At 42.1% G+C, this 19906-nt stretch overlaps 2 protein-coding genes across 4 annotated transcripts in view; both read right to left on the bottom strand.

Annotated features, from left to right (window-relative positions):
• The window catches only part of LOC148401390 (voltage-dependent calcium channel subunit alpha-2/delta-3-like), a 75423-nt gene extending 69222 nt beyond the window's left edge, over positions 1-6201 (bottom strand). For all 3 annotated transcript variants that reach the window (XM_088367741.1, XM_088367742.1, XM_088367743.1), the window contains exons 1-2: positions 5672-6201; positions 5439-5520 (exon numbers count right to left, since the gene is read on the bottom strand). In XM_088367741.1, coding sequence (XP_088223867.1) covers positions 5439-5520; positions 5672-5790 — 201 coding nt within the window. In that variant the 5' untranslated portion in view covers positions 5791-6201. The remainder of the gene's footprint in view (positions 1-5438; positions 5521-5671) is intronic.
• Positions 6202-9267: 3066 nt separating this feature from the next.
• atp6ap1lb (ATPase H+ transporting accessory protein 1 like b) lies at positions 9268-19719 on the bottom strand. Its single transcript, XM_088369492.1, has 7 exons — positions 19514-19719; positions 14548-14585; positions 13922-14004; positions 12762-13000; positions 12450-12500; positions 11933-12176; positions 9268-11193 (listed from the first exon to the last, which is right to left on the bottom strand). Exons 1-7 carry the CDS (start codon positions 19645-19647, stop codon positions 10957-10959), a joined length of 1026 nt encoding a protein of 341 aa, XP_088225618.1. The 5' UTR covers positions 19648-19719; the 3' UTR covers positions 9268-10956.
• Between the last annotated feature and the right edge of the window lie 187 nt (positions 19720-19906).

The raw sequence follows: 19906 nt of genomic DNA, 5'->3' as shown, positions 1-19906 counted from the left end.
TAGGTATGCTAACGTGACATGAACACAAACGAAGAGCTGAGAACGGGCCTGACGTAACATTCAGTTATTCAAATAACTATTACATAAATAACACATTATAAAATATAAGTCGCTCCTCAGTATAAATCGCCCCGCCACCCAAACTATGGGGAAAAAAACGCGGCTTATAGTCCGAAAAATACGGTATTCAGCCAAATGGATTCCTGCATAGCTGTCACACATCATTACCCCTTCTCATCGTCCCCTTGCCTTTTGCTCTCTGATGCTCCGCCGTGTGTATGAGAAAAGCCTTGTCGATGAACAAACCCTCACACGGTCATGCACAAATTTAGCATGAGGGCCATTAAAAGCAACAGGGACAATTATTGAGGACATTGAGAAAAAATAATGTTGCAACATTGAGGCTGTGTTCAAAAAGGGAAGATTTTCTTGATGATGAAGTTCAGATTCTTTAATGAGTGTAACAAGATGTTGGAAATCTCTGACATTAGTGCCAGCAGGATTACTAAACTCATTAAGAAGGACGATGACATCAGGGAGTGAAGGCAGGGTAAGGTGAACACTTCCTCATATAATATAAATTTGTGTACCTAGCTGTATGTAGGCGGCGCACTGGGTAGCACATCTGCCTCGCAGTTAGGAGGGTGTGGGTTCGATTCCGCCTCCGGCCCTCCCTGTGTGGAGTTTGCATTTTCTCCCCGGGCCCGCGTGGGTTTTCTCCGGGCACTCCGGTTTCCTCCCACATCCCAAAAACATGCTTGGTAGGCCGATTGAGCACTCCAAATTGTCCCTAGGTGTGAGTGCGAGTGCGGGTGGTTGTTTGTCTCTGTGTGCCCTGCGATTGGCTGGCAACCGATTCAGGGTGACCTCCGCCCACTGCCCGATGACCGCTGGGATAGGCTCCAGCACGCCCGCGACCCCCGTGGGGACTAAGCGGTTCGGAAAATGGATGGATGGATAGTTGTATGTGTCAGTGGACCACTGGCTAGCACGTCGGCCTCACAGTTAGGAGGAGGGTGTGGGTTCGATTCCACCTCCAGCCCTCCCTGTGTGGAGTTTGCATGTTCTCCCCGGGCCCGCGTGGGTTTTCTCCAGGCACTCCGGTTTCCTCCCACATCCCAATAAAAAACATGCTTGCTAGCCCAATTGAGCACTCCAAATTGCCCATAGGTGCAGACACTTTGTAACCAAAACAAAAATTATATGAAAATAACACAATCCTGAGAGTCTTAAGACATAAAAACAACAAACATTACAACATGATGCTGCTCACGAGTAAAATCTTCTTTTTCGTCTCTGTGTGCCCTGCGATTGGTTGGCAACTGGTTCAGGGTGTCCCCCGCCCACTGCCCAATGACAACTGGAATAGGCTCAAGCACGCCCGTGACCCCCGTCGGGACAAGCGAAATGGAAAATGGGTGGACAGTTGTATGCATGTTAGTGTATACCAGCCATATCCAAAGTCCGGCCCGCGGGCCAAAATCCGGCCCTCGGTCAGATTTCATACGGCTCGCAGCTTCGGTCTTATAATGTTTTATTTATGGTCCCCCTGCACTGTCAAATTGAATTTTAAAAAAAAATCATGAAACTTGAAACTGTAATTCCTCCTTTTACCAAAAGGTGACAGCACCACTTTAATAATATCAGTCTGCATCCATGCCGCGAACCGCTCTCCGCTCATTTCTGCCATGCCGACTGCAAAAAAAACGAGGAATGTTGACATTGAGGGCCGTCGCTTTCAAGAGAAATGGGAATTACAATACTTCTTCACTGAAAATCAAGGCAATTGTGTTTGGCTAATTTGTAAAGAGACGGTTGCCTTCTTTAAGGTTTTCAACCTAAAGAGACACTACCAGACTAAACATGCTAACACATACGACAAGCTAACAGGGAGTGACCGTGCTGATAAAGTGAAGCAGCTCCAAGCTGAACTGGCATCACAACAGCGATTCTTCATGCGGCGCTGTGAGTCAAAAGTAAATATTACTAAAGGAAGCTACAAAGTGGCCACGTTAATAGCTAAACATGGCAAACCTTTTACTGAAGGAACATTTATCAAAGACTGTTTTATGAAAATGGTTTTTCACTTGTTTTTCACTTGTTTTAAGTTTAAAATAACAGACAACTTTGCATTACTTCTAACTCCTGTTTAAAATGTTCATGAGGCAAAAATATGTTTAAACTCATGTACATTTAAGGTATTTCATACAATTTGTTCAACGTTCTCTGACTCTTCAGATATGAATGAAAGGCAGAATTTGTGTTTTTAGAGTTGTTCACATGACTTATATTTGTTTATTTTGTCATTTGAAAAATAAAGAGAATTGTGACAATGAAAATTGTTTTATAACAGTGTGTATTTGCATGAAATTTTTGTAGTTGGCCCAAAAAACTATTGACCCCCGGGCCCCTTCACTTTATCAAATCTGGCCTTCCTTGCAAATTTTTTGATACCTCTAGTGTATACTATACATTATCCATAATTCTCATCAAATCTATATTAGTCAATCCACACATGGGTGTTATTTTTAGACATTTTTGACCAATCAAAGGGCTTGCACTCTTTGACAGTGCATGTTAATAGTTGAAAAAACATGCCATATGGAGGCAATGAAAATATAATTTGTAAATATTGAAAATATTTTTGTTGTATATTGTTAGCAAAATAACATCCCTCAAATTGCATATATGTACCCAAACAACCATACAAGGTATTTATTACCATTTGTACAGATGCGATACAAATATGTAGCATTTTTATCCAAACCACAGCCAACCCTCGTCAATAGTGTATCAATACTTTTGTCCACATTTTTATGCATTCATTTGACAAAGTCCCTTGGTCATTACAGAGCTTTGGCTTTCTAGTGTGGTAATTTGAAGTGTACCTTTCATCACTAGGGGGGCTTGAAATTATTGCACTGTGGAAAAATGTCCCACTATTGTGATTGGTTGTAATGTCAGTGAGCTGAAAACCAGTTCACACACACATAGACTAGAGACAACTTTGTTCAATGATTCATGAAATTAAAGAATTCAGCAGACTAGGGGTGAAGGGGTAAAATACACAGAGCTCATTGTGACAATCAGTGGGTGATGTTTAATGATTTCAAAATCTATAAGCTGCAGTTTGAATGTGACGCACTGTATGCAGTCAAAAAAAAAAGTTATTGATCAGGGTGTTATTGTACAGGAACTCACATACACACATATTCCCTTATTAATATAACCTTGAAATGCGAGCTGTGAGATGGAGGCAGTAAATGGAGAAAGGGGGCAAATAAGGACAGAGACTGAAAGGGGACACGATGGTTTCGAGATTGAGGATTCTTTCAGCTGCGTCAAAATATGGAAGAGAGATTGAGTTTTTACAGGAATCCTATGAATTTCCCATAAGTCGCAACTGGTTACCCCAAGTTATTGTGAGTATGTGAGTGTGAGGGTGGGCGGCAATCAATCAGGTTAAGTCACCACCAAATTTCAAGCAAGAGGAGTTAAGTCATTACTTGGTTAGATCAAGTCATAATATCTTGCTCAGTTACACATTGGTGATAAAAATATTTTTCCACTGATCATACAATCAAAGAAGTACATGATCTCATCATTTACATCTCTAAAAAATAAGCAACAATTTATAAGTGTGAAATGAATACACATTTAGAAGAATGTGTTGTTGTTTTTTACCTAAATTTGAAGGAGTTTGTGTGTGCCTTATCTTTAATTTTCAATCCTATCTTTTTTTACAGATTCATCAAAACAATCATCCTTGAATCCAAATGTATTTATGATTGGTGAAACTCCCTTGTTTGTGGCCCAGGCGCAATGGTGGACATCATTGCTAGGGTTGCCAAATTGGTGTGTGTAATCATGGATCAGATGTGTCACACACACACACACACACACACACACACACACACACACACACACACACACACACACACACACACACAAAAATCCTCCACTTTTATCTCATCTATCTAAAGGGCATTCTTGGAGAAGCCTCCAGGCTTTCCAATATGTATTTTGCCAAATTCCCATCTCATCAAATTATTCTGGTCACTATTCTTTAACAGACAATTTTGTCCAAATCTACATTGGTCTTCAAGGAATTCATTGTTGGTCTTCATCTTTCCATGTTTTACGCGGCGACAAAGCCAGAAGACAAAAAGCGCAAATCAAACGAAGCTCTGCATTCAGTGGGAAAGGTGAGCACCACTCAATGCTTCCAGTTGGTGTTACACGATACATTTTTTCCAGCAATGTCTGCAATCTCCTCTTTGCTCAGTTAACCCTGTGGCCTTCATTTGCATTTTAGAAGGAGGTCGACACCCTGTGAGGAGGGTTATCTCCTCGTTGGGGGTGGCAAAAGATGAGAAGGGGGAAGAGTTTTTATCCTGTCAGAAAGATAACACCCTGACTCAGGCTTATCAGCGGATGATGAAATCCACGCCTGAGGCGTACAGTGGATATGCGTGATTGCGCATGTGAATATACGGTGTGCCATCGTGTTCACGCACCGCAACCGGCGGCAGCGACGCGACACCGGTGGGTCTGACCATGCGACCCTGAACAATACTTTATCCCCCTATATGTATTCAACAGCTTTTATTCTTTGCTCATTGCCTGACCCTCTTTTGAAAATGCTACAAATGCAGAGGAAGACTGATGTGAAGAAATCAACAACTTATGTTTTGTTCTTGAGGTAATGGCTTTTAATTTGCAGGGTGCAAATGATGAAATGTACTCTTGTGTGGGAAATAGCAGTAGAGCAAAGTCAAAAGTTAGCTGTCGAGCATTACAGATACATAAAGAAAGCTATATGTCGAAGTACAATTTCCGAGGATGGCTATAACTTGAGCCTCACTGCTTCGGTAAAAGGACTTACACAAGTACTAACCCCTGAAACGATGTACTAATTGTCAAGCTACACACTCATGAAATATGCATTGAAAACATTTAGCTGCTTTCTCAAACCATTCACACATTTTCTGTATGGTTTAGTGGACGATAAGCAAGAAATTTATGAATTTAGATTTATTAAGTTGTTACATAATGTAATATACACATTGCTTGTATTGAATTTTAAATTCTTTTTTAAGACTTCAAATAAGAAATGTTTTAAGACAAATGGATGTCCTTGTACAGAAAGCTGCATCCTGACTGAATGCATTTTCAGGATATGCTTTGAAATTATGTTCTATAAGTAGTTATCCCAATATACCTTCATTAGATAACTAAATAAAAAAAAAAAAGCACATGCTCCAGCCATGCATGTTCCACAACATTATATTGTAGTTGGAAGCCGTGTCTGTATATACTGAGAAGTACATTATTCTCATTAGCTCAGTCGTGTAGCTACAAATGAGGCAAACAACGTAAGTTAATGTACACCAACAATGGGGGTAAATTTTGAAAAAGTGCATCTGATGCCGACTAACCTTCTGCAGCAGCTGGGAGCCTGAGTACTTTGCAGAGATTGACTTCATCTCCCCACCAAATGCTGAAGCCCATAGCTTCACTCTGCAGGTTCAAATGTATGATTGTAAAGGCATAATTTTAGAATTGAAAAAAACTTACATATCTTAGCAAATGTGATTGTTAAGAAGGGTTACAAATCGTCAACTGTGTCTGACAGAAGTACCGTTACAAAAAATGGAAAGCATTTACTCACACTGACGGAGGGATGCTTTGATGAAATCCTCCAACCTCGATTATGCCGTAACTTAGAGTTGAAGAAAGTAATAAAAAACATGCGCTCCAAGCACGGACCTTGCTCCGATCAACCTTCATTTTAGTCGTTTCCGACGCACTGTGCTTGTTGGATTTACGCCGCCACTGTGGACCCACCTCCAGAGAATTAACAATGAACACAACAACAGCAACAAAAATCGGGAAAATTAACCAAGCTTCCTGGCTTGATGCATGGTGGACAATATGTGTGGAGACGCGCAAACGCAGCGGGAGTAGTCGAAAGTGCGACGCCGGCTCTGTCACACGACTAGGATGTGAAAGTCGAGCTTGCACATCACCGGAACGAAAAGTCCGCTGCCTTTGCGTTATTGACAGATCTGAGCAACGGAGGAGAAGAATGAGGAGTGGCTTTCAGGTGGTGCCGAAAAAACGCACTCCCTCTCTTCCTCTCCCTCGCTCGCGCTCTCTCACGGCATTTTAGGATTGGCTACAGAGGATGCTGTTGTTGAATTACGCCATACTTCTGACCCAAGCCCCCCCCCCCCCCCCCACCACCACCACACACACACACACACACACTTTCTCACGCATACACACGCGCGCACACACGCACACGCACCATCTTTATTACAGGGCTTTAATAGCTGTCCTTAAGCTTTCATGTCACATCAAGTCATGCACTATATGGCAGTTCACTGAAGCAGATTACTGACAAAGTGCTGATGAAAAAGACTGGAGTGGCTGCATATAAAGAGGTTTTGTATTGTCCAGCTTTCTGGTAGATGGGTGATGACATGACATTTTTGTTGCACCCAAGTGCCCCTTTCGGGCGACGTGGCACTAGCAACGTGCGAGCATATGGTGGGTGAAAGATGATGAGAAGCCTTCGGGCGACGTATCCCATGTGACAGCTCGAATTTCTCTTGGAGCTGCAATGATTCTGGTAATCTTCTGTGAAGAGATCAGCAGAAGTGAATATCTGCACACTGCAGGGCCCTGTAGAGCAAGGATCATCAATTGTCCAATCCGGCCAGCGATTGGATTCCATAATTATGATGATCAGAGGAAAATATCAATAATGTTATGCTCACAGACAAACATCGTAAAGTAAAATGAAATAAAATAAGTAAAAGGGAAAAAAAACATGTCCAAATGTCGACTTTGCCTTGTGTTGTGCTCTTCTTTTTTCCCCAGCTGTTCATGAGCATCAAGGTCAACTTAGATGAAACAAAAAAACACAAGGGGGAGGCTGCCTTGATAGAATGCTGATCCAATGATTTACATAGATGAATTCTCATTCATGTCAAACCATATTGCAGACTTTCAACAACTTTAAAACATATTTAGGTGTACTGATTTGATCATCAGAGTGGTCATTGTGTTCATGAAGTCTTTAAAGCAGCCAATAGTTTCCTCATTGTCACTTGTTTGTGTAATTCATCAGGAGAACATTTATTGGGCTTTGCTCCCGAAGTGGATCGTGCCCTTGAACCGTTCATTTGATCTCTGATCTTGGCCAAACACCAAAGCTAGCCATGGCTGCAAGTAGTTTATTTGACAGTGAAGGTTAATTGAATGTTTTTGGGTGATTTTGGTTCTTCCACTGGGTTGAGAAATCTTGCTCTAAGCATCTTTTTTGTGTGTTTAGAGGTCTCTACTTGGCTCGCCCGTCCATTTCCAGGTTTTTGTCACAACCAAGTTTCATACAAGTCAAATCAAGACGATTTATTATGCCTTCAAAAAATACATGTTGTTCCGCTTGAGCTTTTCCCACTCGTGTCAAGCTGTAACGATGACACGAAAAGTTATCAACAGTACTAAACAGCAGCAACAAAATAGTTAATGCAGACATATATGTACATTAAACCCATTGACCATGTGCTGTTAATAAAACGGTATTTTATTATCGTACAAACAATATCAAGCAAGGTTGAAATTAAATTAATTTCGCAGACAATTCATTTTGTCAGATTGGATGCATTGATCGCAGTATCCGCTAGATGTCGCTATTTCCTTAAGATTGAAGCTAGCTTTAGGTAGCTGCCCAAAGAATAAACACTAAACGCACAAGTGCTGGCGCACGTCTTTGTAGGACTTTAAAATGGATTTGGTTGGGGCAATACAAAGTTCAGTCATGGAAAATAAATACTTAAATGACAGCAAAACTAAATGTTCCATCAAATGGTGTGAAAGAAACCAATATACGGGAGAGCTGTGTTGTTATTATGGGAAGCAATAACAAGCAGGCAACGTATTCATTCCCTTTGTATTTTCTTCTGTTCACAAGGAGTCCTTATTCCGCACAAATCATTTCCAGTTCCATTTTCAATTCAATTCTTTCCTTTGCCTCTCACCTAATTATTTTTGCCTCACTTATTTTTCTCCCATCCACTTTCATCTGATTGTGTCACATATGAAACGTCTCAAGCATTTCATTAATAACTTTGTTCTACAAGGCCTACAAAAATATGTATATTTCTGAGTGTGGAGCAGCATATGCAGAACACCATGTTCCATTCATGGAATTCACATTCGCCGCTGGCCCACAGGCTTGTTGATTAGCACCTCATTTGCAATAATAACATGCCTAAGGGCTAAAATTAGGTCCTCCATGCTGGCTATGCTGATAGGGGAGCAGAAATTTGGAGTCTGCGGTTGTCTCGACTGCGGTTGTCTTGACTGCAAAGTCCAATCAAAAGTTGACTCACCAAGTCTCAACAGCCATTTTAAAAAAAAAAACGCCATTAGAGCAGAATAAGAATTGGCAGTATAACAGCAGTTAGTGTGAACGATGTTATCTTAGACCAGAGGAAGAGAGTAATTCATCCATTGCTGTTTTTTTGTTTTTGTTTTTTTAATATAAAGCCGACATTTGAAATAATGTGAAGACGAATCCGAGAAACCGTCCTGCTGATCTCTTGAGCTCCCACAATGCAAAGTAGCTTATTTAGGACTCACTGATTGATGTTTGAGGTCATCATAAAGAACCTCTGCCCGGCTGTAAGAAGCGCTGATGAATCATTAGTAGTCTTCCTGGAATATTTGTTGACTTGCATTTCTTAACGAATGTTTTTGTCACTCTTTGAGTCACCGTTATATTGTAGGCACTTGAGTTCTCCATTGGCCTGGCAGAACCAATGGCAGACGATTCCAAGAAAATCAAAGACTGCTACCTAGAGGCTGTAATATTGTATCACCATTAATCGGCAAATGGTTGGTTATTCCAAACGTATTCGAATGCTAACTGGGCTATTTGACGAGATTGTGGCACTAAAAGTTGACAATAGATAACCACAAATAATTTGACTGCAAGAGCATCTTTTCTCTTCCATTGCGAGACGTTCGTATTCTGCCTTCTCCTGGTTATGCTATGAAATTACACTTTGTTTTTTTGTGCAGGTTTAATCAAAGACGAAAATATTTTTTCAAGTATTTATCATTTATTCGTGCCAATTAAATACAAATATCACTCTGTATTCTCCGTTTTACATGAGTGGGATTTTAAGATAATCGTATAACCTTTGCAAACTTTGCTTAATATTAACAGCGCTCCTCCACATATCAACACAGCACACATTCTCCTCTAAATATCATTTATTGTTCAGTCAGTTGGTCCTTGGACAAACTCCCCGCACTCATTTTATAGTTTGTAGGATACACTTATGACCAAAGAACACATTTGACACTGCTACAGATTGACAGAACTGCCATATCGAATGTTAAGATATCTACTTATTGTCATGCTGACTCTTTTTCTTTTCAGTGGTGATGACTGACTGATGCTGTCACTGCTGCTAGGGTGGCTTCTGGCATAATAATGGCATCCATAAATCCTAGTATTGTTCCTCTATGGCTGGAAATTGGATTTACAGTTCGTTTGACTGGACTTGACTTCATCAGACCCGATTTTAAAACAAGTAGACATTTGTTGAAGGGGATGGAAATCGTATCACTAGACCTCATCTTACTGCACAATGTATTGTAATTATGCTTCTTATATTTGAAGTAAATTGATGTTGAAGAGATCCGGATGTAGCTAAAACTTTTGTTATTATGAAGATGAGCAGTTATCGTTGTCCTGTACTATGTAAAAAAAGACAAAGAAAAAAAGACCTCTGCAGAGTGAGAATTCTGTACATGTATTTGTTTTGCACATACTGTAGCTGAAACAGTTAGCTCTTTTTCACAATATGTCACTCGCCATATTTTATGGCAACACCTTTTGAAGCTTCAACTTTGGCAGTCACACCCAGTGTCTCGGCGGGAGGTCCTACGGCCTCCCTTGTCCAAAATCCTGACTCTCTGAGAGTCATTTCATCAGAGCGATGCACTTCCGTGTCACCCTCAGGCGGGTCGTCGTTTGCACCATTGTTCCTCGTATAGTTTTTAAAGTCCTGTGGTCAGTGCTTTTGCGACTAACCAATGTTGTGCTAGTTTGTAGAACCCCTCTCCACTCGTCTTCATCCAGTGGGTCCATAAAAGGCCATTTCACAGTTAAAGCCCAACCCGCAGTCTTGTTTTCCGGACGGGGTGAGAGACATGGAAGGCTCAGAAGGGCCGTTCACTCCAGCCAGATGCGAGACCAGAGTTTCCTTATGTTCCCGTTCGCTCTGGCTCTGAAGCTTTTTTTTTTTTCGTGTGTGCCTCACTTGCTTATTTTAAACTGCACTTCATGCAACACTTTCTGATGATCAGGAAACACTGCACTAGTTCAGACTGACCAGCATGTTTTTTTTTTTTAATGGCATGCAGCTAACACGACTATTCCAGTGTTAAAACTGGCTTTTTGAAGCGTATAGTTGTTGCAGCAAGTAGGACAAAGGATATCTTCGAGAAAGCTGGAAAGATGATGAGTGACGGAAGCTTGTGATATGACACTTGTGAGTGACCCATGTACTACTTATATTTAATCGAGAGCATCTGATGTTAGCTGCGTCAGTGACGGATAGCCTGATAAGGGACTCATGGCTGGCTGGGGTAAAGGCCGCTTGTCGCCCCTCAGGGCCTCAGGACTGCTGTCCTTAACCTTTTTGACATTTGGATCATGAACTGTAGGCCCAGGAGACGCTTGCGCATCCAGGCACAGGATGCCAAGATACAAGTCAATGAGGAAAAAGTATCCTGCATTTAGGTACGAGTGATTTACAAGGTTTTCACGTGAACAGGCATTTTGTTAAAGAAGTACTTTGTGGAGGATACTTTTTCCATGACTTGCTTTCTGCCGCTGCCTTGCTTTTTCTCTCTCTCTGCCCCTGTCTTCTTTGCTCACAGGCTGTTCTTGTCCGGCAGTTCAGCCTCTGGACTCCGGGGGAAGTAGACGGTCGCCTTGTGCTCTTCATAGCGGTCGATGTGCTTGAGGTGAACCACCATGTGCAGTGCGTAGGCCAGGACCAGGAGCAGGATCAGAGACGTCACCAAGCCCATAAGAATGGCTGGTGTCAGGAAAGTGGCACAGTCACTGGCCGACGCAAACTTGTCCGACTGCACATTGAAGGCTTGAATCTGAAAAGGAAGTCAGGAAGCAGAGATTAGGCAGAATTAAAGAGGACAAGTAGCTCTTACTGGGTTTAGCACACAGGTTGAGACAGCCTAGCAGATGGCCAAGCACACCGAGTACAGACAGGCCAACAGACTGGCAAACATACGCTACAACAGACTGATGGCACACTAAAAGAAATGGCTGGCAAACAAGGACATGCACCCAAGTAAAAATGGGATGAAAAAAAGGAGCACTGTTATTGTGAAATAGGGATTTTATGATATTAACGAGGCAAGACCATGAAAAGTAAAGTCATATCCCTAAAAATAACAATGCCGATTTTTCTTATCACATTTGAATTGATTATCAACACAAATATACAAAATGAGTCATGATATGGATCAAAGCACTAGCGGAGCTACAACGTAGTCGCGGGGGCACTGCCCCCCCCACTTGAAATATGATTGGACTCCCTCCCATGTGCTCGGCCAGCAATGTTTGTCAATGTTTTCTCAAGAATGTTTGGGATTTGTAAATAAATAAATAAATAGAGGAACCCTTAGCTATCTCCCTCCTCATGCCGATACCTGCCCCCAGGACAAAAATCCTTGAGCCAAGCATATAAAATGATGACTTTTCTGTAATTTGAATGAGCTGTATCAGCAAGCGCAGCCTCCGCTACGTGACAAAGTAAATAATAACTGCTGTCATTGACAAACACTGGAAGTAGCCTGAGGTTACAACACCTTTTAGAGACTGTACCTGGAAATCGGTGAAAGTGATGTGCCAGTTGGCGGACGTGTCAGTGTGGGAACTAGGCACCAGGAGAGTGTCGTATTTGTGCAGACTGCTGACGTGCTGGCAGTGATAGGACGATGTAGCGGGAGCGTAAACCTCGCTGGCGTTGAACGTGGCCTCCTGAGTCCAGTTGTAGTGGATGTGCACACTGTCCAGGGTGAACCAGTTTTGACCTGCTGCCTCGTAGAAGGTGTTGGACATCTGAAGCCTGGCGGAGAAGACCATAGTTTTGTTGTGGATTCTGCTTTGGATTCTGTGAGGCTATGTGACACAATTGAACTATATCAGTAGGAGACATGCTACGTCAGGAATGGGCAATTTAGATTATAAAAATGTTTTTCAGTGCTACCTGGGCTCACATTGGACCACATACCTCCTGTGCATGCGAGTTTGTTAGCTGTGTATTTTTATACACATCAAATGTGATAATGTAAAAGGTGCTGATTGTTGAACACATTCCAATAAAGAATACAAAAATTACCTGATTACTAGACCTCGCAAGTCTTCCACATCACCAAACTTTAACGAAAGCCTGTAGAAGAACATTGAAATGTTAATTCAGATAACTTTTTTTTTTTTTCCGCCATGACGAATCAAAACACATGCAACCCTACAGTGCAAAATTCTGTACTTGTACTTTGGGATGCTACTAAGTACAGCACAGTACCAGGAATGTTTAGAAAATGTTGTTTTTCCATAGTTAAAACCTGGTGATAGATTTATTCAACTAAGTTTGGATAGTCTGCTGTGCAATGAGTGGCGTTCCAAGATGTTTAAAGATGTTGTTACTTACGTGGCCTTCTCCTTGGTGCAAACGGAGCCTTTGGTATCTACAGGTGAGTTGGCGTTGAATACTTTCTCAGTTAGATCAATGAAGGTGTGGTTCCGGTAGCGGATAGCCAGCCGCTTTGCTTTGAATAGAATGCACGTCTTGCCGTTGTAGGACACACTCAAGGGGCCGTATGGTCCCATCAGCGACTGAAGTAGCTTCCTCTTGCTGTGAGAGATCCCGGCATGATGCCACTTGAAAGGCTGGCAGGGGTAAAAGAGACATTTGCCGAATGAAAAAAAAAATAGTTACGCGTCGTAATGGCTCTGGCAAGCAGAAACACTGTCTGACTACACTTTGTCCACTAGAGGGAGACAGTAGGTGAAACCACAACAAGCACAGTCATCCAACTTTTACCCAATTTTGTTTGGATTGTAATTAAATTAGTTGATTGAATAAATCAAATGTGGAGTTACGCTAAAACCATATTTGCAATTTACAATTTCATGACGTACAATCTTTGTGTCTTTAGTAATTGTCACCCCTGTTCGAAAATTGTTGCAAGACTGATGTAGCCCGAGTTGAATTTGAGTCAGTCAGTGGCAGATGTGCGCTTTGAGGACAACATGATGTACAGTAGTCTATACCAGGAGCTCCTCTATCTCTTTAATCTCTTTGCTCTGAGACTACATCACATTGGAAGGCATTTGTGCTAATCCAGCAATGTATTACAAGACATTTACTCCGAGTGACTTTTTTTTTGGGGGGGGGGGGGGGGGGGGGGGTTCATCATTTATAACCCTCTAGCGGTTGACATATATGGCTTATACTGTTTTTCTCCATGCCTGGAATAGCCACAATGTGAAAAAGAAGCAGAGAGGACATAGGATCCTTTAATCTAAATGAAGCAGATTGAAGCATGTCTGACTGCATCTGTAGCATATGGTCACACAGATGTGTAATATATAGAATGGTGCTATGTGTGTGTGTGAGTGTGTGTGTGCATGTGTGTGTGTGTGTTTTCCTCTGGTGAATGTGACACCAGAATATTCCCACATCCAAGGTCACGCACAGCGGCAGAGTGCCTCGTTTCGTTTTCATCCGCACACACGATGTATATGCACAAGTGTAATGTGCAGCTGAAGACACAATGTCAATGAAGAAGCAGAAGTGCACGTGCGTACCTGCAGGATTCTCCTGAGTGGGTTTTCATCTTCAGGCGTTAAAATAACCTCTTCGCTGTCTAAGCCGTATTCTCCATCCTGACCTAAAAATGTACAGTTGTGTTTGGTAGGGAAAGGTTACATCAGCATACACATAAAAGCTGATCCCGATACTGCTGCGGAGATTGCAACGTAATCATAAAAGTTCAGCCCCCTTTCGCACAAACACACACACACATGTATGCACACACGCTTCTGACACACACATGCACAAATAGATCCTGCCTACACCTCCGCGCTCAAGATCCTTTCTATTTCCAGTAGTTTTGCGTCATCCCTGTGACTGACTCATCAGCGTTTTTATTTTGTATTTGCAGTAACACCATTCATTAGTATTTACAAACATCCCACATTGTATTGCATCACAACATCCTCTAAATCGGAGCAGTGATTATCTGTGTTTTTTTTGTAAACCCATCTAAACATATCCGCAAATCTGTCAGATTTGGGGTGCAAAAAAAAACTGGATCCCACTTGTGTTTGCATAAGAGTGAAGCAAAGATGTGGGTCAGGAGCAAAATGCATGTCAGCATGGTCAGCTTGATTGAATCAGGCCTTCCATCGTGCCATGTTTCTCACTCACTTACTTGATGTGACTCTTGTGGCTTGTTTGGGGTTCTCTCTGCTGTGGAGAAAAAAAGACAACAAGACAACGTGAGATTTTGAGCTCACGGCAAGAAATCACACATTGTTGAAAATAATGCTCTGTAATCAGCCATGTGCACAGTTAGCCCCTGAGTCTCTGGTGGACTGTGAATCACTGATGTGGTATTGACCCATATATTGGACACGCATTTCCTTCACGTGTGAGACCCGAGCCAGCAGCTGCTCCACACTCCCTCTTGGGCAATCCTGCGCCGCCTCAGTCAAGCTAATCCTGCTCCTTTTAACTGTCCAATAAAAGACATCATACAGAGGAAATTGGCTTACTGGGCAGCGGCGGATGGGCCCGTTCTACTTGTCGGGATGCTTTGCTTAAACTCCTTGGAATAAATATCCATTTTCCAGTTCAAGCGTTTAATTAATAGTCATCCTGCTGTTCAGAGAACAAGCATATGCTACATCCTAAAAATATTTTTGGTGCAGTTACTTTCTCCATTCATGCATTGCTATGAGCCAGTCAAGCTGAAAATTTGAAGCAGTTGGGTTGGGCTGGAGCCACATTCATGGAGGAGAAAATCTTGACGTCAGTGAGATGTTCAGCCTATTCTTTCAGGTGGTAGTTGTTGCCCAAAGGCTTTTTTTTCCTGGCTCTTGCATCCAAGTGGTGTGCACAATTGCACAGACATGGTTGACATGATTGTCGCCCGCCCAACACACTAAATAAATCTCAGTATTTCATTCTGGGATAGGGAGAGTTGATATTTAACTATAGAATAGATCAAAAGGACTGGGCTTCATGATTTGCTACATTTCTCGACGTCTTTATTTATTTTCTTTGTGTAGCAGTTGATTCAAGAAAAAGTATGTTTGTGAGCAGAAGCCTGAAGTTCTGTTGCTTCTGTTCATAATTGACATCAGCCATGGCTGCCCTTCTGAAAGAACTGTAAACAGTATTGCAGGTTGCCAATGTATTTATGTAAGAGTTTCAGCTGTCTGGAGCTGGTGCAGTTTCTACCTGGACAATGTTATGCGGTTTGGTGCCAGGTGGATTAGGATTAGCGGCGAACACAGGTCGGCTGGAGTCTGACCGCGTGGAGACAAAGGCCACAAGCACAAATGATGAGATTAATCGAGTCAGATTCTGCAGCATGCTGGACAGTGCTGACTTGAAGAAAGAAACAAATAATATCTTGCACATGCTCCATCTATTGTAGCTAACTAGGCCTCATCTGGTCGAAAAGGACCAGAGGAGTGCGCAGGTGCTAGCTAAAGCCCTGGCGTTTGTTCCTGTGCCAATTTGGTGAGGTCAGCAACCCGGGACTGCTGAGGCCGCGTCATTGGCTGAGCCTGTCACACGGGTGCCCGAGTGCTGAACATGCCTTTTTATATAATGGCCGCCACCCCTTTTGGCTCACCTCACTCCCTCTTGATATGTCTCATAAATTTGATCACGCCCGCCCGCCAATGTGCCACCTGATGTCATGAGGATGTTATGATTTGAGCACAAAACACTCTGAGGGACTGCATAGTCTCATAGTGTGCATGTTTATGTTGTGTGAATACAGTACAAGTGAGCATATTCACAAAACATCACATTTGACACACAACTGACTTTTGTCTCACAGGTGGAGATCAGAAGGCGTAAACAATCGAGTCAGTCTATTGCAGTGGGGTATTTTTCACTATGCACCAGCTCAAGAAAATATTTGGCTCTCCAAGTATCACTATAATGACATTAAAACATTAAACTGTAAGAATGTAGACATGGGATTCTATAAAAAACAAAAACAATTACGTAATCCAAATTTGTTGCCATTGTCTATCATTGATGTAAACTGAATTAATGAAGTCATCATTACAATAAATACTCTATGTAGGAAAGAAAATTCTAGTGTAAACCAATAAAATAATAATAAAACAATTGTAAATAATTGTAAATAAAAAATTGCAAGTAGGACAATAACGCTGAACACTGGTGCACAAACTAGCTCGCAATCTTAAAAGGTCGTAGGTCATCATAAACTGAGGACCCCTACGGGAAATGCAACTACGTGCACGAAGTACTCAGGTGAGGCGCAACTGTTGTGGGTGACATGTTTTGCTTCATAAAACACTGGCATTGAAACAGGAGTTCAAAGCATTCACTGTAAGAATTCCCAATTGCAATAAAGTTTACTGCAATACACTTTATTTTAACAATAATCGATTACTATGTTGATAAAATAATCAGCGTGTATCATATAAAAGACAATCCTGTGGTTAGAGGCATCATTCGGAATCAATAATTGGTGAAAGAAAATCTGACTCAATCCCACGCTGAGTAGATGCAGGCAGGCCTATGAATAGATTCCTTCGAGCAGATTGATCTGAGGTGTTGCCCGTCAGTCCCTGTTGCCATTTTTGTGGAGGTTTGATTACAGCTCCTAATTTAACTGCTGGTCAAGTGTCGAAACTAATGAGAACCTCATATGCTTCAGAGATCAAATGAAATTTGGGATTTTAAACGCATGACTCATTAGTTTTTAGATCAGTAGAGTAAGAATTTAATATAAACAGATTATTTTCTCTTATGAATGTTGTTTACGTTCATCCTTGATTAATCTTCTCTTCCAAGATATTTTGCTCATAATCAATTTCTATATTTAGCTCAAACTGTTTCAAAAACTCAAGGATATATTTAAGCACATTTTGACATTCCTATCCACTGGTGGAAATATGGGGGAGGGGTTAAAATGACTGTGTTCAGTCCTACAACGGCGCAAATGTCCATTTCAAACGGCTGTCTAGGAAAAAGTCCCACCATGCGCACACTTGGACTGCATCTTGTGCCAGACTTGCCCTAGTCATGACAGTGGAGCCCTTAATCCTGACACAGCGTCACTTTGTTCCTTTGCAACAAGGGCACGCATGAAGAAGTCTGCATTTGCAAGTCATGTCACACAAAGTTCTTTGGATCGTCACTTTCCTCTGGGGGATTGCCGTAATATATGTATATGAGAAACCCAATATTTCTAGTAGTAGTACTAGTTAACTTATTTTGCTTACATTATACATTGGTATTGCATTTGTGTTCAGAAAGTAAAGTTGTATGTGTACAAGTGTATGTGGTAACATACTCAACTAAATTTGAAAAGTTTAATCTGCCTGTATTAGTACTTTTTATGCCATGCAATGAATAATTTGGATTGATTGACTATATGTGCAATTACATTATTTGTCACATATTGGATGGTTATAGTTCAAGAGGCATTCTGCATAATAGTGAAAGTTGTTTTGCCCCATCTCCTCTTTCAGTCAATGAGATGCTATTTGGAAGTTTTTAGAAAAAGCCAGCCATAAAAGGCTGCTCTTACATAACAACATAGTGAGTGTGTCACAGCTGAAAATGATGCTCCAACTTGGGGAGCCGACAATCAGCTCTCACATTACTTAGTAGGTTATGTATAAAGTTTGATCCTGACCAAATGGGATCAGATGGAAGTAAGGCAGACCCTTTGCTATCATAGTGGATGGATGTGAAAGTTAAAAACAGATTAGCTGGAGGCGTAATTAGAGCAGTGCAAAAAAATTCATCATTTCTCACAACCAATCAAAAAGGGCAATTGAGGCATTATTAGTCATTAAATTTATGATGCCCAAATAAATAAAACAAACAAATAAATAAATAAATAAATAAATAGATAAATAAAATCCCATTTCTACATTAGTCCTTCAAGTCCTTGTTGTTTTTTTGCATTTGTGAGTCAATCAAAAAAAAGAAAAAAGCTGGGTGAACTCAAATCTTCAAGATAGCAGAATTTTGATCAGATTTAGGTCAGGCAAGTCAATAAAATATTTTAAGTTTTGCTGCTGTGAAAACTGGCTTTCCCGCATTTCACAATAAAGAAGTATGAGTAAAGAGGACTACCTTTCTCTTATTTTATCCCCCAACTTAAAAATAGAAGTACAAACACTCCAGCAAATTGTTTTGAAACCAACCTAACTAACAATGTCGTCATGAATGTGACTCATTCATATTTTAAAGTTTCTAGGATTTAATCACAAGTAAGCAACGATATGAAAAAGCATTGACTGGAAATTCATCTCACACTAGCCTGTCAGCAATTTGAAGCGCAACAACAGGAGTTGCAGTTTTTGGGTCCACAGGGGGGACTCAGACCGTGACCCTCTACTTCCAAAGCTCAAGACTCTACAGATCAGAATAGTTGTCGGACATCATGCATAGCGTGACATAGTTTCCAAAGCCTAACATGGCTTTTGTTCAATACTATTGGTGGTGTCTGTGATGAGTATGAGCGAGCGAGGCCTATAGCTGGCGGCTCAGTCTCGCCCTCGTAACACAGTTTGTTGTGAGTGCTTCTTTCCATGGCCCCTGAATGCTTGATCCAAATTTGACCTGCAGGACTGCAACATGCAGACACGTCTGGCTACAATTCCCTTCCCCAATCTCCCCCTCTCTCATTTTGTCACCCCCTCCGCCACTCCTCCTCCCTCCCTCCCTCCCTCCTGCCCGCCCGCTCTCTCAATGACTGCATCAGTAAATTGACTCCAGCAGACCACCACTGATGCATCCTCTCCTCCTTGTCCCATCCTTGTTTACCTTCCCTCCATGTCCCACTCTCCCATTCTATATCCTCATCAACCCACTTGAACGCCCCCAATCCCCAGCCTTATTCGGTGTCCTCGTTTCGGACCGACACTACTCTAATATAGACAACAGCCTCATCTGTGATCGATGAGTGGCGTCTGATGCAGTCCCCAACAGTGAGGCAAACAAAGGCTCGCGGTGCAGCCCTCTCCAAACACATGCGGACAAGCTTCGGTATTTACGAGACCGCCAAGGTGAAGCAAGACAATGGGGAGGAATACAAAAGATAGAATGAACCTTGCTTCCCCAATACATAAACACACCTCTTGTGCTCATAGCGATGGAGAAGAGAATGTCTTTACCTTCTGTCCAAGATATCAGGCACTTCATCGTAGGTGAGCCCTGGCTGTAGCTCTTCATCGGACAGAGTCAGAGCAGGCCGGCTGAGCGCAGACAGCAAAGCGATGGAGCACAGGAGGAATGCGTGTGCAGCCATTGAGACAATGAGAGGAGACTGCCGCTGCTGGAGCGCCGCTTCATAATCTGCTCTCCAAGCGGCCGCCTGGCTCCCAGTTCTTGTGAGCGGCACTCGCCGCGTCCAATCAGCGGCCGGCACAGAGCATCGGCGTGCGTCACAGTTCCCTCGCTGCACCCCCCTCCCTCTCTTCTTCCTCTGCCACCCTCCCACCTCCACTCCTGTGCTCTCCATCCACTCTGCCTCTGGCCTATACACAGGTAGCTGCAGGCCAGTCCCA

This window comes from Syngnathus floridae, chromosome 2 (assembly GCF_059516105.1).
Source record: "Syngnathus floridae isolate MCC-2025c chromosome 2, RoL_Sflo_1.0, whole genome shotgun sequence".
Lineage (NCBI taxonomy): Eukaryota > Metazoa > Chordata > Actinopteri > Syngnathiformes > Syngnathidae > Syngnathus > Syngnathus floridae.
Note: the sequence above shows the minus strand (reverse complement) of the source record. Positions and strands in the feature narration are given on the sequence as shown.

Excerpts from the sequence above, each read along its gene's own strand:
- atp6ap1lb (XM_088369492.1), bottom strand. The coding sequence starts at position 19,647 with ATGGCTGCACACGCATTCCTCCTGTGCTCCATCGCTTTGCTGTCTGCG. Across the intron at positions 13,001-13,921 it reads CACTCAGGAGAATCCTGCAG|CCTTTCAAGTGGCATCATGC; the intron begins GTACGCACGTGC and ends TACCCCTGCCAG. Across the intron at positions 12,501-12,761 it reads TGCACCAAGGAGAAGGCCAC|GCTTTCGTTAAAGTTTGGTG; the intron begins GTAAGTAACAAC and ends GTTCTTCTACAG.